Genomic DNA, 24,299 nt, shown 5'->3' on the forward strand with positions numbered 1-24,299 from the left:
ATCTCAGAGCTCCATGTTGTCAGGGATCAGAGACGGCAGACACATGAGTGTAAAGCAAGTGCGCCGAGTGCGTCTGGTCCTTGTTCTCTGAGCGTCCGAAGGTATTACCGGGAGCACTGCCATAACATTCCTTAATGAGGACTATACCCCCCAGCAAACCCCCGGGGAGGAGATTAGATAACTGTGACCGCAGCGATAAGGACACTGGGGGCCTCTGGGGGGCAATTGCCCTTCAGGCTGGTGAGATGTTAATGATTTGGACCACCATGGGAGGGAACTTGTCTGCCACAGACGCCTGGCCACTAAAGTCCGCAGCTGCCACTCCATCCCACAGGGCGAGCAGCCGTCAGTCACCATTGTGCTTCACAACCTGGGAACTGGCTCAAGAGGCAAGGATTTGGTTTCCCAAGAGGCTCTGCAGCAGCTGAGGCCATTCAGTTATCCGCAAGTGGAGAGGTCTGGCCGGTATTCCAGATCCGATGGAGAATGTCGTCGCTTTCTGTAATTACCTGATAATCTGCTGCCCATAAGGAATGCAGGCGACACGTCCTGTGAGCTGCGACCACCATCCGCTCACCCAGAACCGGCCTGCAGGGGATGTAACCAGGCTGCTTCACCACTCAGGAGTCTGGGAAAGCTGGGTGATAGCACCTATCAGACCTAACAACCCAAAGAACTCCGATCTCACAGCTGAGGGCACCCAACTTTCCCAGGGTCCTGAATAGCAGGGGATTAACTGCAAAAGAATACAGCAGTCCCTGACAGTGGGGGGCTGTGTCACCCAGCTTTCCTAGGGCCAGATAAGTCCTATGTCCATGCCCTCTATGAACTGGTCTGCTGTGCATCTTTCATCCTCAGGAATGGAGGCCTGGAGGTGGAAGTGGCCGACAATAAAGTCATCTCCCCCTTGGTGCTGGAGGCTGAGGATGAAGATTCCTCGAGGACGGCAGTGTCTTACATTATCACCAGCACCCCAACATTCGGCGAGCTGAAAAAAAGGGTGAGTCCATTCATCAGGTGGTATGTTATAAAGTGCCCCCATTACCGGGGGTCCAGTCACAGCCGACACATACCATGTTGAGCTGTAGGGTAATTATGACAATGCCAGCCACAATACCATATAACAGGGCCAGACACTGTGCGCCCATAACAATGCCAGCCACAATACCATATAACAGGGCCAGACACTGTGCGCCCCTAACAATGCCAGCCACAATACCATATAACAGGGCCAGACACTGTGCGCCCATAACAATGCCAGCCACAATACCATATAACAGGGCCAGACACTGTGCGCCCATAACAATGCCAGCCACAATACCATATAACAGGGCCAGACAGTGTGCGTCCATAACAATGCCAGCCACAATACCATATAACAGGGTCAGACACTGTGTGCCCCTAACAATGCCAGCCACAATACTATATAACAGGGTCAGACAGTGTGCGCCCATAACAATGCCAGCCACAATACCATATAACATGGTCAGACACTGTGCACCCATAATAATGCCAGTCACAATACCATATAACATGGTCAGACACTGTGTGCCCATAACAATGCCAGCCACAATACCATATAACAGGGTCAGAAACACTGTGCGCCCATAAAAATGCCAGTCACAATACCATATAACAGGGCCAGACAGTGTGCGCCCATAACAATGCCAGCCACAATACCATATAACAGGGTCAGACAGTGTGCGCCCATAACAATACCAGCCACAATACCATATAACAGGGCCAGACACTGTGCGTCCATAACAATGCCAGCCACAATACCATATAACAGGGTCAGACACTGTGCGCCCCTAACAATGCCAGCCACAATACCATATAACAGGGCCAGACACTGTGCGCCCCTAACAATGCCAGCCACAATACCATATAACAGGGTCAGACACTGTGTGCCCCTAACAATGCCAGCCACAATACTATATAACAGGGTCAGACAGTGTGCGCCCATAACAATGCCAGCCACAATACCATATAACAGGGTCAGACAGTGTGCGCCCATAACAATGCCAGCCACAATACCATATAACATGGTCAGACACTGTGTGCCCATAAAAATGCCAGCCACAATACCATATAACATGGTCAGACACTGTGCGCCCATAACAATGCCAGTCACAATACCATATAACATGGTCAGACACTGTGTGCCCATAAAAATGCCAGCCACAATACCATATAACAGGGCCAGACAGTGTGTGCCCATAACAATGCCAGCCACAATACCATATAACAGGGTCAGAAACACTGTGCGCCCATAAAAATGCCAGTCACAATACCATATAACAGGGCCAGACAGTTTGCGCCCATAACAATGCCAGCCACAATACCCAATAAAAGGGCCAGACACAGTGCGCCCATAATCAATGCCAGCCATAATACCCTGCACCAAGGACAGACACAGTGTGCCCATAACAGTGCTAGCCTCAGGACACAATCAGAGTGAGGTATCATATATTATTGATACTTTATAAAGCGCCTCCATAACTGTGCCAGATATGCAGCCAGCCAGTAGCGCAGGGGCAACACGTGAGGTGCACGGTGGACCGATGAGGGGCCAAATTATAACACACAGTTCATCAGTTACTCGCGGTTAGCGGATAGCCTCCCTGGGCCGGCAGCACAGTGTTGAGGTGGACAGCACGAAATCCTCCGGGGCACGCTCTGTGGTAGGAAGCATCAGCCAAGATGGTGGTGGAGGTGCCCTTGATGTTAGGGGTGGTTAGGGTGCTTGTTGCGGCTGAGTCCCTTGATGGTTTTTGTCGTGACACCAGTACCGTTAATGGTGGTACAACCAATAGTGGTAATAATGAGGTAGACAGTGGTAAGATGCAACTCACAGCTTGTACTGTTGATGACTTTGGCTGCAGCAGTACAGAATACAGTCTCTTGTTGGTATTAGAGTCAATCTGCAAGTCCACTGTTCCTAGGCTTCTTAGGCTTGATTTAAGCTGTGGTTAAGGAGCACCTTGTTCCTGTTGATGTGCTCAGTCCTATACCTTGTCCTTTCCCTACAAGCTGAATATTGGGACAGGCAGCTACTCCGTCTCCCAGAGTTATGGTGCGGCTGCCAGAAGCTATAAGTCCTCCACCATGCGCAAAGGTGTCTGTGGCCCTAAATAATGGCTATTATCACCGATGAATCCTTAGGAAGCTTGTTTCTATTCCAGGGAGGCAAACTCTCTCCTACTGGTCAGGGATGCAAGTATATAGTCCGGCCACAGAAGGAAAACGCTCTACTGCGCCTCACACCTTGGTACTACCACATAGCGAAGTTGGCTCCACTCACTAATCTGTGTCATGGAGTCTTCACTCTACATTCTCATCTCTGTTTGAATTTGAATCCTCCCCTCATCTCAACTCTGATCTCCTCTCACTAGGCCTGACCTAGGTATATATAGAACCTAAGCTTTATCCCCATCTAGTGGTGGGATGTATAAATTACACCTAATCTGCCTGGTAACAGGGATTTTGCATATGTTAGTACAAAGTCACATAACATAGCATAATTAAATTTTTAGGGTAAAAAGTGCTTTTAAGCAGAGCCCACACACATGTAGTGGGACGCTGCAGTTACTGCACCCGCATAAGGCTACTTTCACACTTGCGTTCGGTGCGGATGCGTCTGGTATCTGCACAGACGGATCCGCACCTGTAATGCAAACAATGGTATCCGTTCAGAACAGATCCGTCTGCATAACAGCTTTTTCAGATCTGAGTTTTCACATTGTGAAAACTCAGATCCGACAGTATATTCTAACACAGAGGTGTTTCTATGGTGATGGGGACGCTTCAAGTTAGAATATACTAAGAACTGTGTAATAACTGCCCCCTGCTGCCTGGCAGCACCCGATCTCTTACAGGGGGCTGTGATCCGCACAATTAACCCCTCAGGTGCCGCACCTGAGGGGTTACTTGTGCGTATCATAGCCCCCTGTAAGAGATCAGGTGCTGCCAGGCAGCAGGGGGCCAGGCCCCCCTCCCTCCCCAGTTTTAAATTCATTGATGGCCAGTGCGGTCCCCCTCCCTCCCTCCCCAGTATTAAATTCATTGGTGGCCAGTGCGGCCCCCCTCCCTTCCCAGTATAAAATTCATTGGTGGCCAGTGCGGCCCCCCCTCCCTCCCCAGTATTAAATTCATTGGTGACCAGTGATGCCTCCCCTCTCCCCCCCTAATTAAAATCACCCCCCCATCATTGCTGGCAGCGGAGAGTTCCGATCGGAGTCCCAGTTGAATCGCTGGGGCTCCGATCGGTTACCATGGCAGCCAGGACGCTACTGCAGTCCTGGCTGCCATGGTTACTTAGCAATTTTAGAAGCATTATACTTACCTGTGCTGTCTGTGACCGGCCGGGCACTCCTCCTACTGGTAAGTGACAGGTCTATGCTATAAGCAATGCGCCGCACAGACCTGTCACTTACCAGTAAGAGGAGCGACCGGCCGGCCACAGACAGCGCAGGTAAGTATAATGCTTCTAAAATTGCTAAGTAACCATGGCAGCCAGGACTGCAGTAGCGTCCTGGCTGCCATGGTAACCGATCGGAGCCCCAGCGATTAAACTGGGACTTCGATCGAAACTCTCCGCTGCCATCAATGATGGGGGGGTGATTTTAATTAGGGAGGGGGGGAGAGGGGGGGCCGCACTGGCCACCAATGAATGTAATACAGGGGAGGGAGGGGGGGCCGGGGGGGCCACACTGGCCAACAATGAATGTAATACAGGGGAGGGAGGGAGGGGGGGCTGCACTGGCCGCCAATGAATTTAATACTGGGGAGGGAGGGGGGCCGCACTGGCCACCAATGATCTTAATACTGGGGAAGGAGGGGGGCCGCACTGGCCATCAATGAATTTAAAGCTGGGGAGGGACCTGAGGGGTTAATTGTGCTGATCATGGCCCCCTGTAAGAGATCGGGTGCTGCCAGGCAGCAGGGGGCAGTTATGTCCACAATTCTTAGTATATTCTAACTTGAAGCGTCTCCATCACCGATGGGAACGCCTGTGTTAGAATATACTGTCGGATCTGAGTTTTCACGATCTAACTCAAATCCGATGGTATATTCTAACATAGAGGCGTTCTCATGGTGATGGGGACGCTTCAAGTTAAAATATACCATCGGATCGGTGAAAACTCAGATCCGATGGTATATTAATAGGGACTCCTGACTTTACATTGAAAGTCAATGGGGGACAGATCCGTTTGCAATTGCACCATATTGTGTCAACGTCAAACGGATCCGTCCCCATTGACTTGCATTGTAAGTCAGGACGGATCCGTTTGGCTCCGCACGGCCTGGCGGACACCAAAACGCTGCAAGCTGCGTTTTGGTGTCTGTCTCCAGAGCGGAATGGAGGCGAAACGGAGCCAAAATAATGCATTCTGAGCGGATCCGCATCCATTCAGAATGCATTGGGGATGAACGGATCAGTTCGGGGCCGCATTGTGAGAGCCCTCAAACGGATCTCACAAGCGGAACCCCGAACGCAAGTGTGAAAGTAGCCTAACAGTGCCAATACCCAATACCAAGGCCAGACAGGGCACCCATAACAGGAACTCCAGTGCCCTCACAACAAGGGCAACTACAGCAACCGCAGAACAAGGCCAATTCCTCCACAGTCACAAGTACGTGACAGCTGCTGCCATCCCAGGACAGGGCCAGCAAGCGTGACCTCTTAGGATCGGACAGTTCCCTGGTAACCGTACGTCCACATGTGACGCAAACGCTGTGGATTTCCAACGCAGGTGTATATGTATGTGTGCATATATCCGTGTGTGATTTTTATGTCTGTATTTGTGTTTATATATCTCTGTATACAGTATATGCCTTGTGTGTCTATATAGCTGTGTATATGTCTATGTATCTGCATATGTTTTTCTATATATGTGAGTATTGTGTGCTTATACCGCATGTGTGTAGTGTTTGTATCTTTATGTGTGTGCCTTGTGTGTGTGTGTGTGTATGCATGCGTCTATATGTGCTTTGTGTGTATATGCCTGTTTATATTTTATTTATTTATTTTATGCACTTATATAGCGCTACTGTATTCCTTAGCGCTTTACAGGCATTAGCATCCAACTGTCCCCGATGGGGCTCACAATCTTAGTTCTCTATCACGGGGAGAACATATGTGTGTGTATCTGTGTGTGTTTATGTGTGTATATGCCCGTCTGTGTGTATTCCTTGTGTGTTTGATGCTCTCCATTCATTCCCACGGAATATTTTGGTCCTGAAGTTCCCATTCCCTCCCCCCCCCCCCCACTCCCAATACCAAGGGACCCCCATTACACAGGGCTGTATTGTATATAGGGTATAAGCCATACGGCGCCGACAGATGTCCACACTTTATAGATCTGTCAGTTGATATTTCTGCATTTTTATAGGTTTGGGAATAAAGGGAAAACATCAGAGACGGAACCTTCTTTTATATTTTAACTTCTCATTGAAGAATGAATTTTTCCGGAAACGAGTTGCCAAAAAATACATTAGGATAATCAATTAAAGGGTTATGAAAAAAAATGCTGTTCTTTGCATAGTAAAAAAAATCCCTACAATTCTCCAATATACTTTCTGTATCCCGTCCTGCTTTCCCCATCTTATCTTACCATTCAATACTAAAGAAAGAAGGGATTTTCATCAATATTGTCTTATATTTACCAGCCAGTTCGTTCGTAGGAATAACTGCAAATGTGACAGTGCCAGGACCCCCAACTAGCAGGGCCTGCCCAAGTGACCCCAAAAACAGTGCCAGGGCCAACCTATAATAGTCCTGCCAACCGTAGTGCCCCAACACAGTGCCGCTCTTCATTAGGCACAGAATGACAGTTATTTGCTGAAACATTTCGTTACATTTCGGGCGGATTGCCACGTTCATGTGCCCTACTAGGTCATATGACCATCCTAAAAAGGATTCTCCTGTTCAGGAGCAGTGACGAGGAGCGGCTGTTGCGCTGGTTGAATCCATGTAATACATTATTTAAAGTGACAATTACTTTTTTTTAATTGGGAACTTTGCTCAAAGCAGTTGTCACTTTCTCCCCCCCCCCCTTCCCCCCACCCCATGGACCCACATGCAGAATTCAGTCCTGGAACAGTTCTCCTAAGGGCTCATGCCCACGAACGTATATACAGTATGTTCCATTCCGTGCATTAGGGACATTCGTACGGCCTCCGGGACGGATCCAGACCCATTTAACTTGATTGGGTCAGTGACCCGCCCGTTCCGCAAAAAGATAGAGCAAGTTCTATTCTTTTGCGGAACGGAAGTACGGAACGGAACCCCACAGAAGCACTCCGTAGTCTTCCCGTAGGGTTCCGTTCCTTGCTTCCGTTTCTACATTTCCGGATTTTGGGACCCATTCAAGTGAATGAGTCCGCATCCGTGATGCGGAATGCACACGAAACGGTGTCTGTTTATTGCAGATCCGCATATGCAGTCCGCAATACGGAAACGGAACACATACATTCGTGTGCAGCAGGCCTAATACTGATGTACGTATACTGGAGGGGGGTGACAAAAATCTGTTTTGCAAAAATAACTTCTGAAGTCTGCGCCCACTTTGCAGCCATTTTTATTATATCGAAGTATCTAGAGTTCAAAAAATAAAACTGATTTTCAAATAGTTTAGTTTAAAAATCTCCTACTGTTTTGTGTCTGCAGCACCTATACAGCCCTATATGTTTCCATGGTTACAGACTATGAGCAAACCATGCGTAGTCTGATCCTTCAGTCATACTCCCTGCTGTGTTTCATCTACTTCTTGTAACCATGGAGATACATAAACACAAAAACGGAGGGAGATTTTTTTTAATCAAGAACTTGTTAAAAGTTGCTCCGTTCTTTATTTCAGATACTTGTAGCAACAAAAAGAAACATTGCAAAACTTTACACATTCTTTCATGTCTTTTAATTTAATTTTCTGATCCCGCAGTCATACCCCCTTCCATCTGTCACCTATTTCTTGCACTTTAGAGAAACATAGGTCTGCATAGGAGGCGTAGACATAAAATGGTAGAAGATTTTTAATCAAAATCTGAAAAATGGCTTCCTTTTTATTTTAGATGTATCGGAGCAAAAACAGATATCGTTGCAGAAGTCAACATACCCTTTAATTTCTGCTAATTTAATTTTCAGATCCCGCAGTCATACTCCACTTGATTTATACTCTGCCTACTGATTGCAAATTTGTATCGGGCAGGGGATAGGTGGATGAAAGAAGGGGCTCATACATACGACTGTTAGCAAATTGCAGATCCGTAAAACACGGACACTGGCCGTGTGGATTCCGTATTTTGCAGAACGGAAGGGCCAGTACATATCCATGTCCATAATGCAGACAATATTAGGACATGTTCTATTTTTTTGCAGAACGGACATAAGGACACAGAATGCACGCGGCGTTATTTATATATTTTTTTGCAGCCCGATTGAAGTGAATGGTTCCGCATACGGGCCGCAAAAGAATGGACATGGGGAAAAAAATATGTTTGTTTGCATGAGCCCTAACAAATCCATGTATGATCAGGTTTTTTTATAGCAGGGAAACATAGAGACTAGTGATGAGCGAATCGAAGTTCACAAAGTGGAAGTTCATCCGAATTTCAGGATAAATTCGATTTGCCGCGTAGCCGAATTTCATTCACGGTAGCAAAACGATTTAAACTGATATACCGTAAAAAACAAAAAATAATAGTTGCCTGATCCATTTGGTCGTGACGGGCCAGTGTGGCGCCATCTTGCTTGAAGATCGTGGGTGAAATCCCATGCACGGTGATGTATGACGAGTCACCGCGCCGGCCGGCGTAATGACGTCATCTTGGGCTGCGCGAGATTTTACGCCAGACGTTTAAGCAAGATTGAGGCGACCAAATGGATCAGGCAAGTATTATTTATTTATTTTTTTAAAATGTTACACTCTGTTATTAATGACAGATGCCGCGATCATGTATGAACGCGGCATCTGTGGGGTACAATGACGGGGAGGGGGGGGGGGGTGGGCGGCACAATCGCCCCTCCCTGTCATTGCACAAAGAAATGCGCTTTGTGACTAAGTAATTTATTTTTAGTAAAATTTGGCAAAGCAGCCAAATCAAATTTATGAATACTTTGCTCATCACTAAGGTGCCCTTTCACATGGGCGAGTTTTCCGCGCGGGTGCAATGCGTGAAGTGAATGCACAGCACCCGCCCTAAATCCGGACCCATTCATTTCTATGGGGCTGTGCACATGAGCGGTGATTTTCACGCATCACTTGTGCGTTGCGTGAAAATCGTAGCATGCTCGATATTCTGCGTTTTTCACGCAACGCAGTCCCCATAGAAGTGAATGGGATTGCGTGAAAATCAAGCAAGTGCGGATGCGGTGCGATTTTCACACATGGTTGCTAGGTGACGATCGGGCTGGGTTATAAGGGAAAATAATAGCATTCTGAATACAGAATGCACAGTAAAAAAGTGATGGAGGGGTTAAAAAAAATAAAAATTAACCCACCCAATCCACGATCGCGTAGTTGCAGATCTTTGTCTTCTTCTGCAATGTTGAGCTACCGGCTAAGGACCTGTGGTGACGTCACATCACAAGGTCCAATCACATGGTCCCTCACCATGGTGATGAACCATGTGATTGGACCATGTGATGAGCACAGTGACGTCACCACAGGTCTTTTGCCAGGTCCTGAAGATAGAACAGAGACCGGCAGCTATGGAGCAGGTAAGTTAACTTAATTTTTTATTTTTTAACCCCTCCATCCCTAATATACTTTGCATTCTGTATTCAGATTGCTATTATTTTCCCTTATAACCATGTTATAAGGGAAAATAATAAAATCTACACAACACCGAACCCAAACCTGAACTTCAGTGATGAAATTCGGGTTTGGGTCTGGGTACCAAACATGGCGATTTTTCTCACGCGAGTGCAAAACGCATTAAAACGCTTTGCACTCGCGCTGAAAAATGGCGCATTTTACCGCAACGCAGCCGCATCTTATCGGGCCCTCACACGCCACGCTCGTGTGAAAGAGGCCTAAGGCTCCTTTCACATGAGCGAGTTTTCCGCATGGGTGCAATGAGTGAGGTGAACGCATAGCACCCGCACTGAATCCGGACCCATTCATTTCAATGGGTCTGTGCAGATGAGCGGTGATTTTCACGCATCACTTGTGCGTTGCGTGAAAAACGCAGCATGTTCTATATTCAGCGTTTTTCACGCAGCCCTGGCCCCATAGAAGTGAATGGTGCTTCAGTGAAAAACGCATCGCATCCGGAAGCAAGTGCGGGTGTGATGCGTATTTTCACTGATGGTTGCTAAGAGATGTTGTTGTAAACCTTCAGTTTTTTTATCAGGCGCACGAAACGCATCAAAACACATTGCACCCGCGCGGAAAAAACTGAACCACTGAAAGCAGATGCAGACAAAACTAACTGAACTTGTTTGCAAAATGGTGCGCGTTTCACCGAACACATCCGGAGCCGATCCGCCACGCTCGTGCGAAAGAGACCTAATAGAGACATATAGATCTGCATAAGAGCTGTAGACAAAAAAACGGTAGGAGATGTTCAATCAGAACTATGTGCAAAATTGCAATTTTTTGGGATAAAAAAAAAATATTGGTTGCAAAAGTTTCTGATTTTTATCTTTAACCATTTAACCCAATGATTGCTGCTCCTTTGATAACGACATTAGCCGGGATTCCTCTTTGCTCTGTTCCCCTAGGTTGGCTCAGCCTGGGCCACTCTGTACGCTGGAATGAATTTCACGCAGGAAGATATAGACATGAATCATATCTGGTATTTTCACACCATAATCCTCGGCTGCAAGGGACATGACAGCTTCCGATTTTCCATAACAGATGGGGAGCACAATACAGCCCCGCAAACTTTCTTCATCTCCATTTTAAACATAGAGAAAGGTAAGTTTTATGGGCCAGGGCCTCATGTGGGTTTGTATCAGAGCCAGACAGCGATAATACTGTATTATCCCATGAATACAAGACAATTATACGTCTCTTCTGAGTGGAACAAATACCCCGGGATCCTTCAAAAACAGTTGTGCTCTGCAGACATGCAAATTAACATCGTAGCCATTATCCGCATTGCTGAATCAAGGAGTCAAGTTTACAAGACGGGCGACAATTGAGTGTCTGTTTTCAATGACCATTCCGACGGGCCATCTGTAGTGATGTCATTTCCATGGCGACCAGTCACCAAGTCCAATTATTTGAATAAGGGAAAAAAAAAATATTTCCCACGTGTGTGGCAACTACAACCCCAGTGTGTCAAAACTGGAAAGAGGAAAAAAATAATAAAAACAAATAGGATGTTTGAAGAGTTATATTTAGATGATTTCTAAAATAGGCAAAATTGTAGAATAGAATAAAATAAAATTGATAAATTATACCTGTATATAAAATTATGAAATGAAGAAATTATATTAAATTGAGTGATTTTTTTTTTTTATTCTTAGGGGTAACTTAAAATATATTTAAAAAACATTTAATAAAAACCATTGTTTGAAAAAAGGATAAATCTGTAGCTATTTTTCAGGTCAGAGTAGTATACATTCTGAAAATAGTATATGATTTCCATTTTTGGAGCTTCATTTATTTACATATTTGTTTATTTATTTACCTATCTTATTTATTTATTTTCTTATCTTACCTTTCTTATTTTGGCTACATGCATGAAAAAAAAATTCCATTAAAAACTGATAAACTCTCCATTTTTAACTGACCTTTTTTTCAGTGATGCCTTTCCGAGAAACGGACGTTAAAAACGGACCCAATCAATTGTATGGGGCAGTCGGTCAGGGAAAAACGGACAAGATAGAACATGTTCTATTTTTTTTTTATGTCTGTTTTAAAAAAAAAAAACTGCTGTGAGAATAACCCCATAGGCTGCCATTGGTCTTAAAACGGACGTGTGATAGCCATAAAAATCGCAGTGTGCATGTAGCCTTATTTATCTACTTATTTATTTAGTTACTTATTTACATAACTACTTATATATTTATTAATTGATTATTTATTTTCATATTTCTTTACTTATTTATTCATATACTTATTTATATTCCTATTTTATTTATTTACTTATGTATTTATTAATATTATTGAAATTAGCATTTCATGAATAATCAATAATGTAGCTAATTTATGCCATTTATTTAATAAGAGATGTATTTAACTATTTGAATTGGTCACTTAAAATTAATTTGTGTTTTTTGGACTTTTATTTTCTTTTATATCCTGTTTTAGAAAAATTCACATGATGATTTAGTAAAATGAGAATTTTCCTAAATTGCTAATGAATTTCATTGGGAATTTAGCTGTAAAATCAAGTCATCTGTAGATCTTAGATTTGTGATACTTGAGGCCTTAATGCCAAAATAGAATTTAAAACAGAGGACACATTTGTCTTGAAATTTTATTTTTGTTTCTCAAAAACGACGCACGTTTATGTGTCGCAAATGAGAGATTGGCACTAGAGAATCAGACGCTGCTAATTCCCAAAGGGTGGAGGGGGTAAAGAGAATGGATGGGGGGAGGGGAGGGTCCTTAGCAAAAAAAATAAAAAATCTTTCCTATTCATGTACATTGCAACTTTTGCTTAAAACTAGGAACAAGCCTCTGCGCCATCTGCAAACTGCGATTCATAAACGCTTTGACAGGATGCCATGCTCCCTGACATCATAGAGAGAGAAGACAGCACATTGTAATGAAGAGAGGTGCTTGTTCTGCCCGGCAATTAAATGCATCTCATTTATTTTCCTTACAGCTGAGGCTTTATTTATTAGTAAACAGCTGCATCGGTAACTTTTTGGGGTTTTTTGTTTTTGTTTTTTTGGCTAGATGATTGCCAACTGGTGCTCCAGATAATCCATTAATTCATGGTAATCACTGGGCTGTTCTGTGAAAGGCAGAAAATAGCCAAATATAAAGGGTCACCCAAATTATGACAGAAAATGAAAAGAAAAATGTCAGGATTTAGATAAACAAAAAGTTTGCATGAAAGGAATATTTCAATGATAATTTTCACTGGGCAGAGGTAAATAAATATTATCTAATCAGTGAGGTTAGATCATTCGAGGTTTTTTTGGTATGCTATTCCTCTATATTTCTTTTTTTCTAAATTAATTTATTTTTTACTTTTTCTGCTCTTTAACTGGTTTCCTGACCACCATACAGTAACCAAATAACAGCTCCATACATAAGGTCATTATTGTAGGGGGTCATCAAGAATCGCCTTTGATTGTCATCAGGTTCAACTAACTCTGGCCATTTCTTGTCCTGCTGGTCCATCTCCATGAAGCACCAAAGGAATTGTCCTGTTTAGAAAACCCATTTTCATACACCCTATTGGGGTCTTCACAGATGGTAGAGGGGGTCTCCTATCCAGGATCTTCAGGAACAGATTGCAGAGTAGTTACCAAGAGCGTCTCTTGCTCTGGAGGACCTGCCCTGTCCTCCATTACATAGACAACCTATTGATAATAATGGACAGTGTGTAATGCTTCATTTCCCCTGTGGTGGAGCTGCAGGGAAATTGAACACTTACTGCCAGATTTACCCAGAGATTACAGTTGATTTTGGGGGATCTTTGGTGGGTGGACACGTTGTGATTAATTTTTTGTGAAGGGAACTTTGTAACAAGTAGGGAGCGGAGAACCCTTTTAATGGGTTTGACTGGCTCTAATGGTTTACAGATGTTCTGTCCCTGTGACCCACAGTGTTTGGTATGGTCAGGGTCACTGTATGTATCTGCTCTGTGATATTTTCATCATAGTTTTTGCATTATTACATTTACAGAAGACATTGTTACATTTGTAACGATTGCTGATATCAGTTGTTGAGTTGACACGGCACACAATGTGCATCATCCCGGTGACTCCATATGTCACGCATGTCAGGTCTCCCCACATCTACAAATGTCTTTTGATCGGGCCCCTGTTATCTGGTTGGAGACGGAGATCCCATTCCCAGCTAATAGGCAGATCTCAGCGGTGCGCACCTCCAGGCTCCTCTCCATACAGTTTGTGTGGTTGTGACCATGCATTCAAATTGGTTTCAAAGGTTTTACAGCAGAGAATACAGCCAAACACAGCTTGTTGCTCCCTAAGTTCTTTGTCCGTCATCACTTTTAATATAATTAGGAATCCTTTGCCAAAACCAATAAGCTGCGCGACATAATAAAGCCTGTATCTGCTTAACAACATCCAGGCTGGAGGCAAAAGCATTTAACACATTGTGTTCCTTTTCAAGAGCTCACAATGTAGAGGCTGAATCATAAGAGCCACAGAATAAATCAGGATTCAGGTTCGTTAAAAGAAAAAAATCAATGCCAATTTATTTTTTATTTTTAAAAAGAAAAGAAATTTGTTTATTTTGGCAAACATTCATGTCAGAAGCTGAATCCTGTTACAATCATGTAGTACCATACAGAGAGGTGAACATATTTAGGAAAGTATGCAATGGGTGCCAAGAGATCTTTTCCATTCAGTATATGAGGATAGTATAATATATAAAGTGTTTCTTTAAAGAAAAACATTTTTAAACACATATAATTACGTTTGTTGTACTGATCCTGAGGTCCATCGTTTATTAAACTCCAGAGCTGCACTCACTATTCTGCTGGTGCGGTCACTGTGTACATACATTACTTATCCTGTACTGATCCTGAGTTACATCCTGTATAATACTCCAGAGCTGAACTCACTATTCTGCTGGTGCAGTCACTGTGTACATACATTACTTACCCTGCACTGATCCTGAGTTACACCCTGTATTATACTCCAGAGCTGCACTCACTATTCTGCTGGTGGAGTCACTGTGTACATACATTACTTATCCTGTACTGACCCTGAGTTACATCCTGTATTATACTCCAGAGCTGCACTCGCTATTCTGCTGGTGGAGTCACTGTGTGCATACATTACTCATCCTGTACTGATCCTGAGTTACATCCTGTATTATACTCCAGAGCTGCACTCACTATTCTGCTGGTGGTCCAGTAAATGGTGTAGACCTGCAGTAGATGTATCACAGGGGCTCAGGCTGGAGGATAAATCTGGTGCAGGGATAGACACCTTTCTCTGACTCTATACCAACTATTGGTCGGGTTACTTTGAGACAGAACTGTGACACAATGTTGGTGCAAATCGATGAATCTTAGGCCATGCCCCTTTCCGGGAAGCTCCACTCCTTTCCACTAAGCCATGACCCTTGTTGAGTATTTCCGGTGAAAACAACCCTATATGTGCCCTTATGCACTACTTCTTCTGCAGATGTTGGGGGCAGACACATTAGTAAATCTGAGCTGCTGTCTTTACTTTGTTTATATGATTTGCATTCTAGAAAGCGTCATCTGTACATCAGTCACTGGCAATCCAGAGGGCAGAGCATACACACGTGGATTCTCTCCAGTGCAACAGTTGCAGTTGCCAATGTCAGGGGGCCCACCATTCTTCTAATGGTTAAAGGGGCTTTGCCAGGTTTTAAATGTCTCCCATTGGATCCCATATGCCAAATAAAGACTCTTTACCGATAGTTCACCAGTAAAGACTTCTCCAGACTCCAGTGTCCTCCACCAGCAGCCCTGGCAGTAACTGGCTGAGCATGCTCAGTTGGTTCCTCTCATCTTTCTCTGTTTGCACTGCCGTCTTTCTCTACAGTTCATGTACGTTCTGCCCAATCTCACAGCGCACGTGCCCTGCTTCACTCCTCATCTTTTACTGTGCGCTGCGCTGTTTTAGGGCATGTTCACACCTGCGTTGGAGGTTCGGGACAGATTCTGCCAAATAGCGGACAAAAAAGTCCTGCCTGCAGAACCTTTTTTCAGCGAACAAAGACTCCCAAACGAAAACCATTAAAGTCAATGGGGTCTGTTTGGCTCCGTTCAGTTGCGCACTTCCACTATTCTCATTATTCTGCTCTTCTAATGGAGCAGAAGAACAGAAATACCTAGCGCTGGTGTGAACATGCCTTTACAAGTCCAGGCCGAGCATGCACAAACCGCACAGGGTGACACGGTGCTCATGGGAAATATAGTTTTGCTATAAGTAGGAGCCGACACAAGACAGCAGGGTCTGGTTAATGAATGTGCATTTACTATATATCATGATGATTTCCACCATTTTTCTGTCAAATAGAAACTTTAAGTAATAACCTAGTGGTGAGATTTCTATCTATATAGATGACCCGTTTGGTATCTGTAAGATTGGCATTTTGTGGTGTTTATGCCATGCATTTTATTTTATTTTTACTTGAAATTTAAGTAAAATAGCCTTGAGGTTATATATATATATATAAAGTAAAAAAATATGATGAAAATGCTACAAGAACGCTGCTCGTGAACAAATAGCCACCGCAAAACGTGTTACAGGAAAATATTATTATTTTGTTTTATTTATTTTGTATTTATTTATCTATCTAATTATATATAAAGAAGGACTTATGTATGTATGTTCCGCTACCCCTAAAAAACGCAACCATCGATTTCAACGAAACTTGGTACACACATCTCTTGCTACCTGGAAAGAAATCTTGTGGGGTCTCAGCTCTCTGGGACGTACCGTTACTGAGATATTCCCAAAAAATTACCTGCATTAGCCAATACAAGCCTGCAGGTCTTTCTCTTCAAATCCCAACTGCCATACACACGGTCACATGTCCCTTATCAGCCAATAGAAGCTCGCAGGCTCTTAGTCTCCACATACACACAGTTTTACTCCAGGTTTCCATAACAACCCAACCATTTTTCTTCCCTGCTGTAGGTCAGCTTTAGGCTAGGGCATTGCAATGACAATAAGTCGCACGACACATAGGGCACAACTACATTGATATCGCGCAACAATATTTATAATGATAGTCTATGGTGTTGCACTGCGACATGTGACATGCTGCAAGAGTCGCAGAAAAATCCATCTTGGATCACTGTCACTATTAAAGAGGCGGGCACTGTGGAGGTCACTGTTAAAGGGGCAGGCTGCTGTTGAGGCCACTGTTAAAGGGGCAGGGGCTACTATTAAAGGGGCAACTGCTGTGGAGCTCACTGTAAAGGCAGCAGGGTACTGTGGAGGTCACTGTAAAAGCAGCAGGGTACTGTGGAGGTCACTGTTAAGGGTGCGGGCCCCTGAGAAGGTCACTGTCAAGGGAGTGGGGTGCTGTGAAACTCACTGTTAAAGGGGCAGGCTGCTGTGAAGGTCAAAGTTAAGGGGATGGGCTGCTGTGGAGGCCCTATTTTAAAGTGGCAGGGCACTGTGGGGGGGTCAGTGTTAAGGGGTGGGGTACTTTGGAATTCACTGTTAAAGGGGCGGGGTGCTGTAGAGGTCACAGTTATGGGGGATACTGTCTATATCTTTTAACGACACACAGAAACATTAAATGAAATAAATAACATATATGTGAAGCCGGGTCATTTTGCTAGTTATATATATATATATAATTTATATTAATAACAAAAATAGCTAATAAAATAATAATAATGATAGATGACAACTTGTCTAGTGCCTTTATGTATATAGCAAGTTAACTAGTGAATCACTGAATGAAATCATTTTTTTAAAATAAGGTAACAGTTTTATGAATGATCAAAAAGGATATTTCCTGAAATTTCATGAAAAAAGGAACCATTCCACAAGTCAATGGATTCTCCCTTCCCCCATAGATAATGGAGTTTCTCTGTATTGTATACTAAACAGATGCCTAATTGTACTACAAATAATAATAATGATCTGTATTCTGCAGACCCATAGGAACGATGCAGCTCTGACAATGATGCACATATCATATACAGTTAAACACAATGCTGCTCAATGATGCACAGTGATATACAATGTCACACCATGATATCCAGTTATATACAATGTTGCACAATGATACTCAGTGATGCACAATGTTGCACAATGATACACAATGTTGCACAATGATGCACAGTGATATACAATGTCACACCATGATATACAGTGATATACAGTGTTGCTCAATGATGCACAGTTATATACAGTTTGCATAGTGATATACAATGTTACACCATGATATCCAGTTATATACAATGTTGCACAATGATACTCAGTGATACACAATGTTGCACAATGCTGTCTGTAGATGCCATTCTCCATCATTTCTGCTCATACTGTGCATTCCCTCATCCTCTCTTCCCAATTTTGCTTCCATAGGTGACATTGTTTTACTCACCAGCCCTGTAACTTTAACAGAGGGTGACAGGGTGACCTTGATGACAGATGTTCTTATGGCAACAGATGGCACGGGAAAACCAGAGAAGCTGCTGTACGCCGTTTCTGTGCCACCTGTTCATGGTCAGATTGAGTACATCAATTTTCCTGGCGTGCCCATTTCCAGTTTCAGCCAGTTGGATGTGGCGGCTCAGAAGGTTTCCTACGTCCACGACAACAGCCGTGAGGCTGGCAAGGACTCATTCAGGTGAGAAAGATTTGCTGTGGGCATCACAGAAAGGGTTAAATGTGTTGGAATTCCACCATATGGTGATTGGAATACCAGTCATGTACAGGGACCAGGAGGATCCCACTATAAGGGGCGATTGACGTGTCAGGTCTGAATTTTGAAATTCTTTGAAAAATAATGCAACTCGTTTCCAGAGAATGTTCTCAAATTGGACAAAGAAAAAAATAGTTGCCGCTATAAGAGGAACAGTCCGATATTTATCTGCATATATTGCAAATATTTAGAATATTGGGATGATAATTGGCGTTAACTTGAATAATTTTTTTTTTTTTAGAGGAATTGACATCTAATGATCAATAGTTTAATAGCCGGAATATCCTAGGTATGGAGTCCACTATTTTCCGTTATAAGGTCTCAGGTCGTTCAGATTCTGTGGCTGGGGGGGGGTCCAGGTACTCTGAGTTCTTGATGTAGACCCACAGGGAGCTAGATATGGTGATTGTGGAGGCCAGAAGAACATCAGTGAATTGTTTATTCTGGGGCCACCGAACCAAAGGTCTGGTAGAGGTTCTTTCAGGTATTGGTGAACATCCATCTGGAAATGAGAAGTGCCATCCCTTAACATTTCAGGTAGGAGCAGCCGGTGACAGGATCCTCGGCAAATGAGAAAGGACCATTCCGCCCGCTCATTGCCCAGAACATGTTCACTTTGGATGCATGAGTTTTCTGAGCTCCAGATTCTAAGGTTGTGGTGATTGACCTTCCCACTGAGGTGAGAGAAGTTCTCATCGCTAAACACCAGCCTGTCAATGGATAAGAAAAGTTTTAAAAAATTTGATTCGGCAATTTTGCCAAAGTTCACCAAGAAATTTGATTCATTATGAAATAATTTGTAATGAATTACTAAAAATCTGGTATACCCAGGCCACTCTGCCTTAGGTTATGGCCACACGGAGCGACCGTGCTGCCTTTCATTTAATAATGAAGACCGAACCGTATAGTCCTTCTTCATTGTTAATGGCCGTGCGGCACCTTTATACAGGGGCGGTTGGTGGTACGTGGTTTGACTGGTTAGGTGGGGACACAACATGCAGATTATTGCCTGCAATCTCCTGCAGGTTATTTGACAGTAAACACAGAATATTAATCAGCTCTGGCATACTCACTTTTTCAACCCTAGCGCCCTCCTGCCCTACAGGTGTGAGCCCTTCTTCTGCCATCTGCTTTTCCTCCTTTTCCTCCTTTTCCATATCATCCTTCCATATCATCTAATATCAATGACAATGTGTGATCGGGAACATCCAGCTCCTCCTCTCTCTGCATCATGGAGGGTAGTCATCATTGAGACCTGGCGCCCCTAAGGGGTGCAGAATGGATAGTATTGGTTAGCACACTGGCACTGAATAATAAAGACTTTCCATCTTATTGGTATTGAATTACTTATCTTAGTTTATGGCTTATATAGGAATAAATAAATAAAACTGACGCAGAATAAGTGTTCCTCCAGTCTTCCTGCACTCTCCCTGCACTCTCCCTGCACTCTCCCTGCACTCTCCCTGCACTCTCTCTGCACTGTCCCTGCACTCTCCCTGCACTCTTCCTGCACTGTCCCTGTACTCTGCCTTCACTGTCCCTGTACTCTCCCTGCACTCTCCCTGCACTGTCCCTGTACTCTTCCTGCACTCTCCCTGTACTCTCCCTGTACTCTCCCTGTACTCTCCCTGTATTCTCCCTGCACTCTTCCTGCACTGTCCCTGTACTCTCCCTGCACTCTTCCTGCACTGTCCCTGTACTCTGCCTTCACTGTCCCTGTACTCTGCCTTCACTGTCCCTGTACTCTCCCTGCACTGTCCCTGTACTCTCCCTGCACTCTCCCCCTCCAATATTCTTCTAATAATCTTTTCAGCAACACTGCTTCTAACGCATGAGCACTTGCCACGTCTCTCCCTATGCTCAGCTCACAGGACAATGGCGGAGACTTTCTGTAATGAGGGTTTTATAGGGCTGTGACACAGGGGATGGCTATATGTGCAATGGATGGCTGCACAGCATTATGGGTGGTCCCACGTTCCTGGGCTTGTCTCCTCTACACTTAGTTTTGCTTTGTAACACATGCAGCCGCTATTTTATGAAGACCTGATTTGTAACAACGAAACACAGGAAAAATTTGATTTATCGCAAATTAAAGTTTTCCTAAACTTCAGACTGACTTCTGCTTCGATTCATTCAACCCTAGTCAGAGTGTTCCATTTTTTGTCCGGTTTCAGCTACTGAAGAATCTGTATGGCTTACAACGCACACGTTTTTGTAAGATCCGCCATACCGTGCAGGGTGACTTTTTAGGACTGTGCTTCTATACGGCTCTCTCCTGTTCACTGTCTCTTCTGAAGTCTTTGAGCGGCTGTTATAAAATAACAGGGGTTTAGAATTGCTTCAGACAACGTGAAATGAAGTTTCTATGTGGAGAACATTTATTACAATTATTCTGAAAATTGCACTGTACTGTCACAGTGCACCAGTGTAGTGATGCCATTACATCCGATGTGTTACGATGGTGGCCTGTGCCTGCTCAGTAGAGTGGGGAAGCGGCTGGTATAGGCCACCATCATTGTCTCTTACCCTTCTCTATATCTTGCATTACTGGTGGTCTGGAGCTGAAGGCTCTCCTCTGTCTCCTGCAGAGGTTTGGCCACTGGTGTTTCATGTTCCTGCTACCGCTCCGCTCCTGCTGAGTCATAGCCTGTGCTCTCCTTCCAGGCTCTCTGCCTTAGTCCTCCCCCTGAAGGTGTGCTTATCTATTTATCTATCATGTACCATAACTCTGCCTGTTCATCCACTTAGAATCGTCTGCTGCCTTCCCTGACTATAGCTTGACTACCATATTAAACCATTTCTGCCTGCCTTGACCTTGGACCAGTTTCACAGACATGCACAAACTCTTCCTGCCCTGACCTTGGCCTGTTTCCTGACTATGATTATTGTCTGTCTCCTCTGTGCTTTGTACTGGTGTCTCTGACCCCCAATGGGCCCCAAAAGCTGATAACTACACTGGGACTATCTTAAGGGTAAAAACCATGGGAATCACCAGGATAAAGCCCATAGGGATTAATCTGCCAAACCAGTCCATTGGCACAGTGGGTCCAACATGATGTGTCACAGAAAGAAATGTTGTTTCTTATGAAAATATTTCTTGTGTCAAAAGTTCCTTGTTACAAAATACTATTTTATTATTATCCTACATTTGGCCTTACTTGGATCCTGCATAGCAATTATACCTTAGGATTTTAGGAAATAGTTGCTTATCTGTCTTATACAGTCTTATACAGTCTATATCTATTTTACATGAGTCTTTTTGCAACATTTTGCTTATATTTGCTTTTTGTTTGTTGCTGGCACAGTCATGAATAAACTACCCCCTCTCCCCATGATTTACTACCCATTGTGTCATACATTAATATAATATTGACTAAGCTCTGATCTTAGCATCGGCCTCTGCATGCCTTCCATGTACACGGGCAAGGAACATGAAAGAGATTACGTGCTAAGTACCTGCCAGAGACTGTACCATCTGCGCCGCTCGTCCGACACCCTAAGATCCAGTTATAATAACTTCTGCAAAACCATCCCGCTCTCCCAACCAGCAGCAGCGACTAAGGCGTCACCCCCTTACATCAACCAGGTGCCAAAATACAGATTACACATAGGCAGGGAAGCATGAAGTAGCTGGACTTCCTTAAATTAATTTCTTGGGGTAAGCTTTATCGGGTTAACTAACGCCTCGTTATTCTGCTCCACAGCTGAGGCTTCTCAAAATGTTTATCTTGTATTGTAACCGGTACCTTCTGGTGCAGAGCGCTGCCAGCTTCCCCTGCCGCTCTCTGCTATATTTCATTCTCACTATTTTTGGACTCAAGTTGCTGGTTCCAGGTGATTTAATTTTTTTTTTTTGTGTGCTTCTTTTAAAATTGCCCATCTGCTCGCCACATGCAAAACGGGAATGGGAATGATAATAATTTCACTACTATAAGATTTATGCGCGTTTCAAGCCTACTAAGTTGTGTAATACGGCTGCATTTTAATATCTGAATTGTGACTGCAGCATCCTATGGGCCTTCTGCACCGGACTGCAGCTCTGGAGTACTTAACATGACCAAATATTTCATGGACGCCCATTTGTTTGATTGTGTTCCATGTAATACCACATTACTCCTGTAGTGGCTGCTGCAGAACCTATCTGCAGCTGTCCCGTACCTGTCGATCATCGGATTGCCATCTAGTTAGATACAAGATTGCCGAGGTGGATCAGCCTTTTAAAAATTGCAGAAAGCCATTTTTTTGTCATATCATATTCTGGGAAAGTTAGGAGACAACCAGCATTTATTTTACTGTAACATCCCCAGAGATAGTAAACCACTTTTCCTAGAGTCCTATATGGAAAATCTGCTAATTGTGCAGCAGGATGATTGTGGAGGATGTGTACACTGACGAGCAAAAGGGTAACAATGTTTTGAACCTTTGACTCTCAGGCTCCATATCTCACCATCCACTGCGGCTTCGAATGTGAGACCCCCATCATTTTATAGACATCATCTTGGCTATCCCATACATAAATTGTACTTGCAGCTATTTAATATATGATTAGTTCTGCAGATTCTTCTCATGTAACTGCATTGTTACTGTTTTGCTCCTAAAATTCAATTTTTTTTAATTTTATTATTTTGTTCGTATTTTGTAAATCCACCTTTGGCTTTCAGCACCGCCTGAGTCCTTCTGGGCACGCTCTTGATCAGATTCAATCATGTCTCGCCCTAAATCTGTTCCCAGGTCTCTTCTACGCGTTCCCAATGTTGTTCTATACTGGTCGACTCACTTGGGCATGAATACAGCTTTTTCTTCAGCTCTGCCCACAAGTGTTCAATTGGTTTGAGGTCTGGGGACTGCGGGGCCATTCCGGCACCTCTACTTCATTGTCATTGAACCATTGGCTTCGAGTCGTTGTCCTGCTGGAACACTATGTCGGCCTTTTCATACCCATAGTACTCGAGTGCACAAAGTAACTCGTCTTGTAGGATACTCATCGATCCTGGTCAAGTATCCAACGCATTTAGCTATGAAACAACCCCATATCATCACGCTTCCTCCACCAAACTTGACAGTTCCTTCCATTTCTCGATCCGTTAGTCCCTTTTTCCCTTGTTTCTTCCAGACCCATTTCCACTTATCAGAGCCCAGTCTATTGACTTTCATCCCATTGCTGCTAATCACCCATCTCCAAACTTCTACTGTTCGTTCTTTTTTGCAAAGTCGAGACGAAGCTTCTTATGATGCTATTGAAGTCCGGGCTTCTTCCCCTTGTGTAATGTGCGTTGCATGGTGCTTGCATTGACGTCTGTGATCTGACTATTACGAAGCATACGAGCCGCCTCCACTGCCTTGTCTGTCACACCAGAACTGATAGACCTTGTGATGAGCTGACTTGTTGACTTGGATATTTTGCCTGGAAGTCCACCTCTTTGCTTTGGAATGGATGGATGGACTTAATTTAGCTTTTTTTCGAGCTGTCATGGCTAGAGATGGCCTTGCGGCTCGCCCAGCGGTTGTTTTGCGGCAAACTTTGCACGTTCGGGATTAGCTGAACATGCGAACATATGGCGATGTCCGTCGGCACAATATTCTTTTGCATTGTGCCAAACTTTGACCCATGACACATCCATCAGGTGGGACAGGACTGCCAATTGAGACGTTTCAGCACATAGACACCACCCCACCCTATCAAAGAACCCGGTCTGGCAGCCATTTTACATTCTGTGTTTTGCCAGTGTAGGGAGAGGTTGCTTTGTGGAGCAGGGACAGGCTGTTAGGGACTCCAAA

General features: G+C 44.0%; 1 protein-coding gene across 1 annotated transcript in view; it reads left to right on the top strand.

Moving 5' to 3' along the window:
- LOC122943407 (FRAS1-related extracellular matrix protein 1-like) overlaps positions 1–24,299 on the top strand; it is a 171,358-nt gene that overhangs the window by 70,429 nt on the left and 76,630 nt on the right. Inside the window, exons 22-24 of the mRNA XM_044301115.1 lie at positions 859–1,000; positions 10,727–10,922; positions 18,182–18,446. Coding sequence (XP_044157050.1) covers positions 859–1,000; positions 10,727–10,922; positions 18,182–18,446 — 603 coding nt within the window. The remainder of the gene's footprint in view (positions 1–858; positions 1,001–10,726; positions 10,923–18,181; positions 18,447–24,299) is intronic.

This window comes from Bufo gargarizans, chromosome 7 (genome assembly GCF_014858855.1).
Source record: "Bufo gargarizans isolate SCDJY-AF-19 chromosome 7, ASM1485885v1, whole genome shotgun sequence".
Taxonomy (NCBI): domain Eukaryota; kingdom Metazoa; phylum Chordata; class Amphibia; order Anura; family Bufonidae; genus Bufo; species Bufo gargarizans.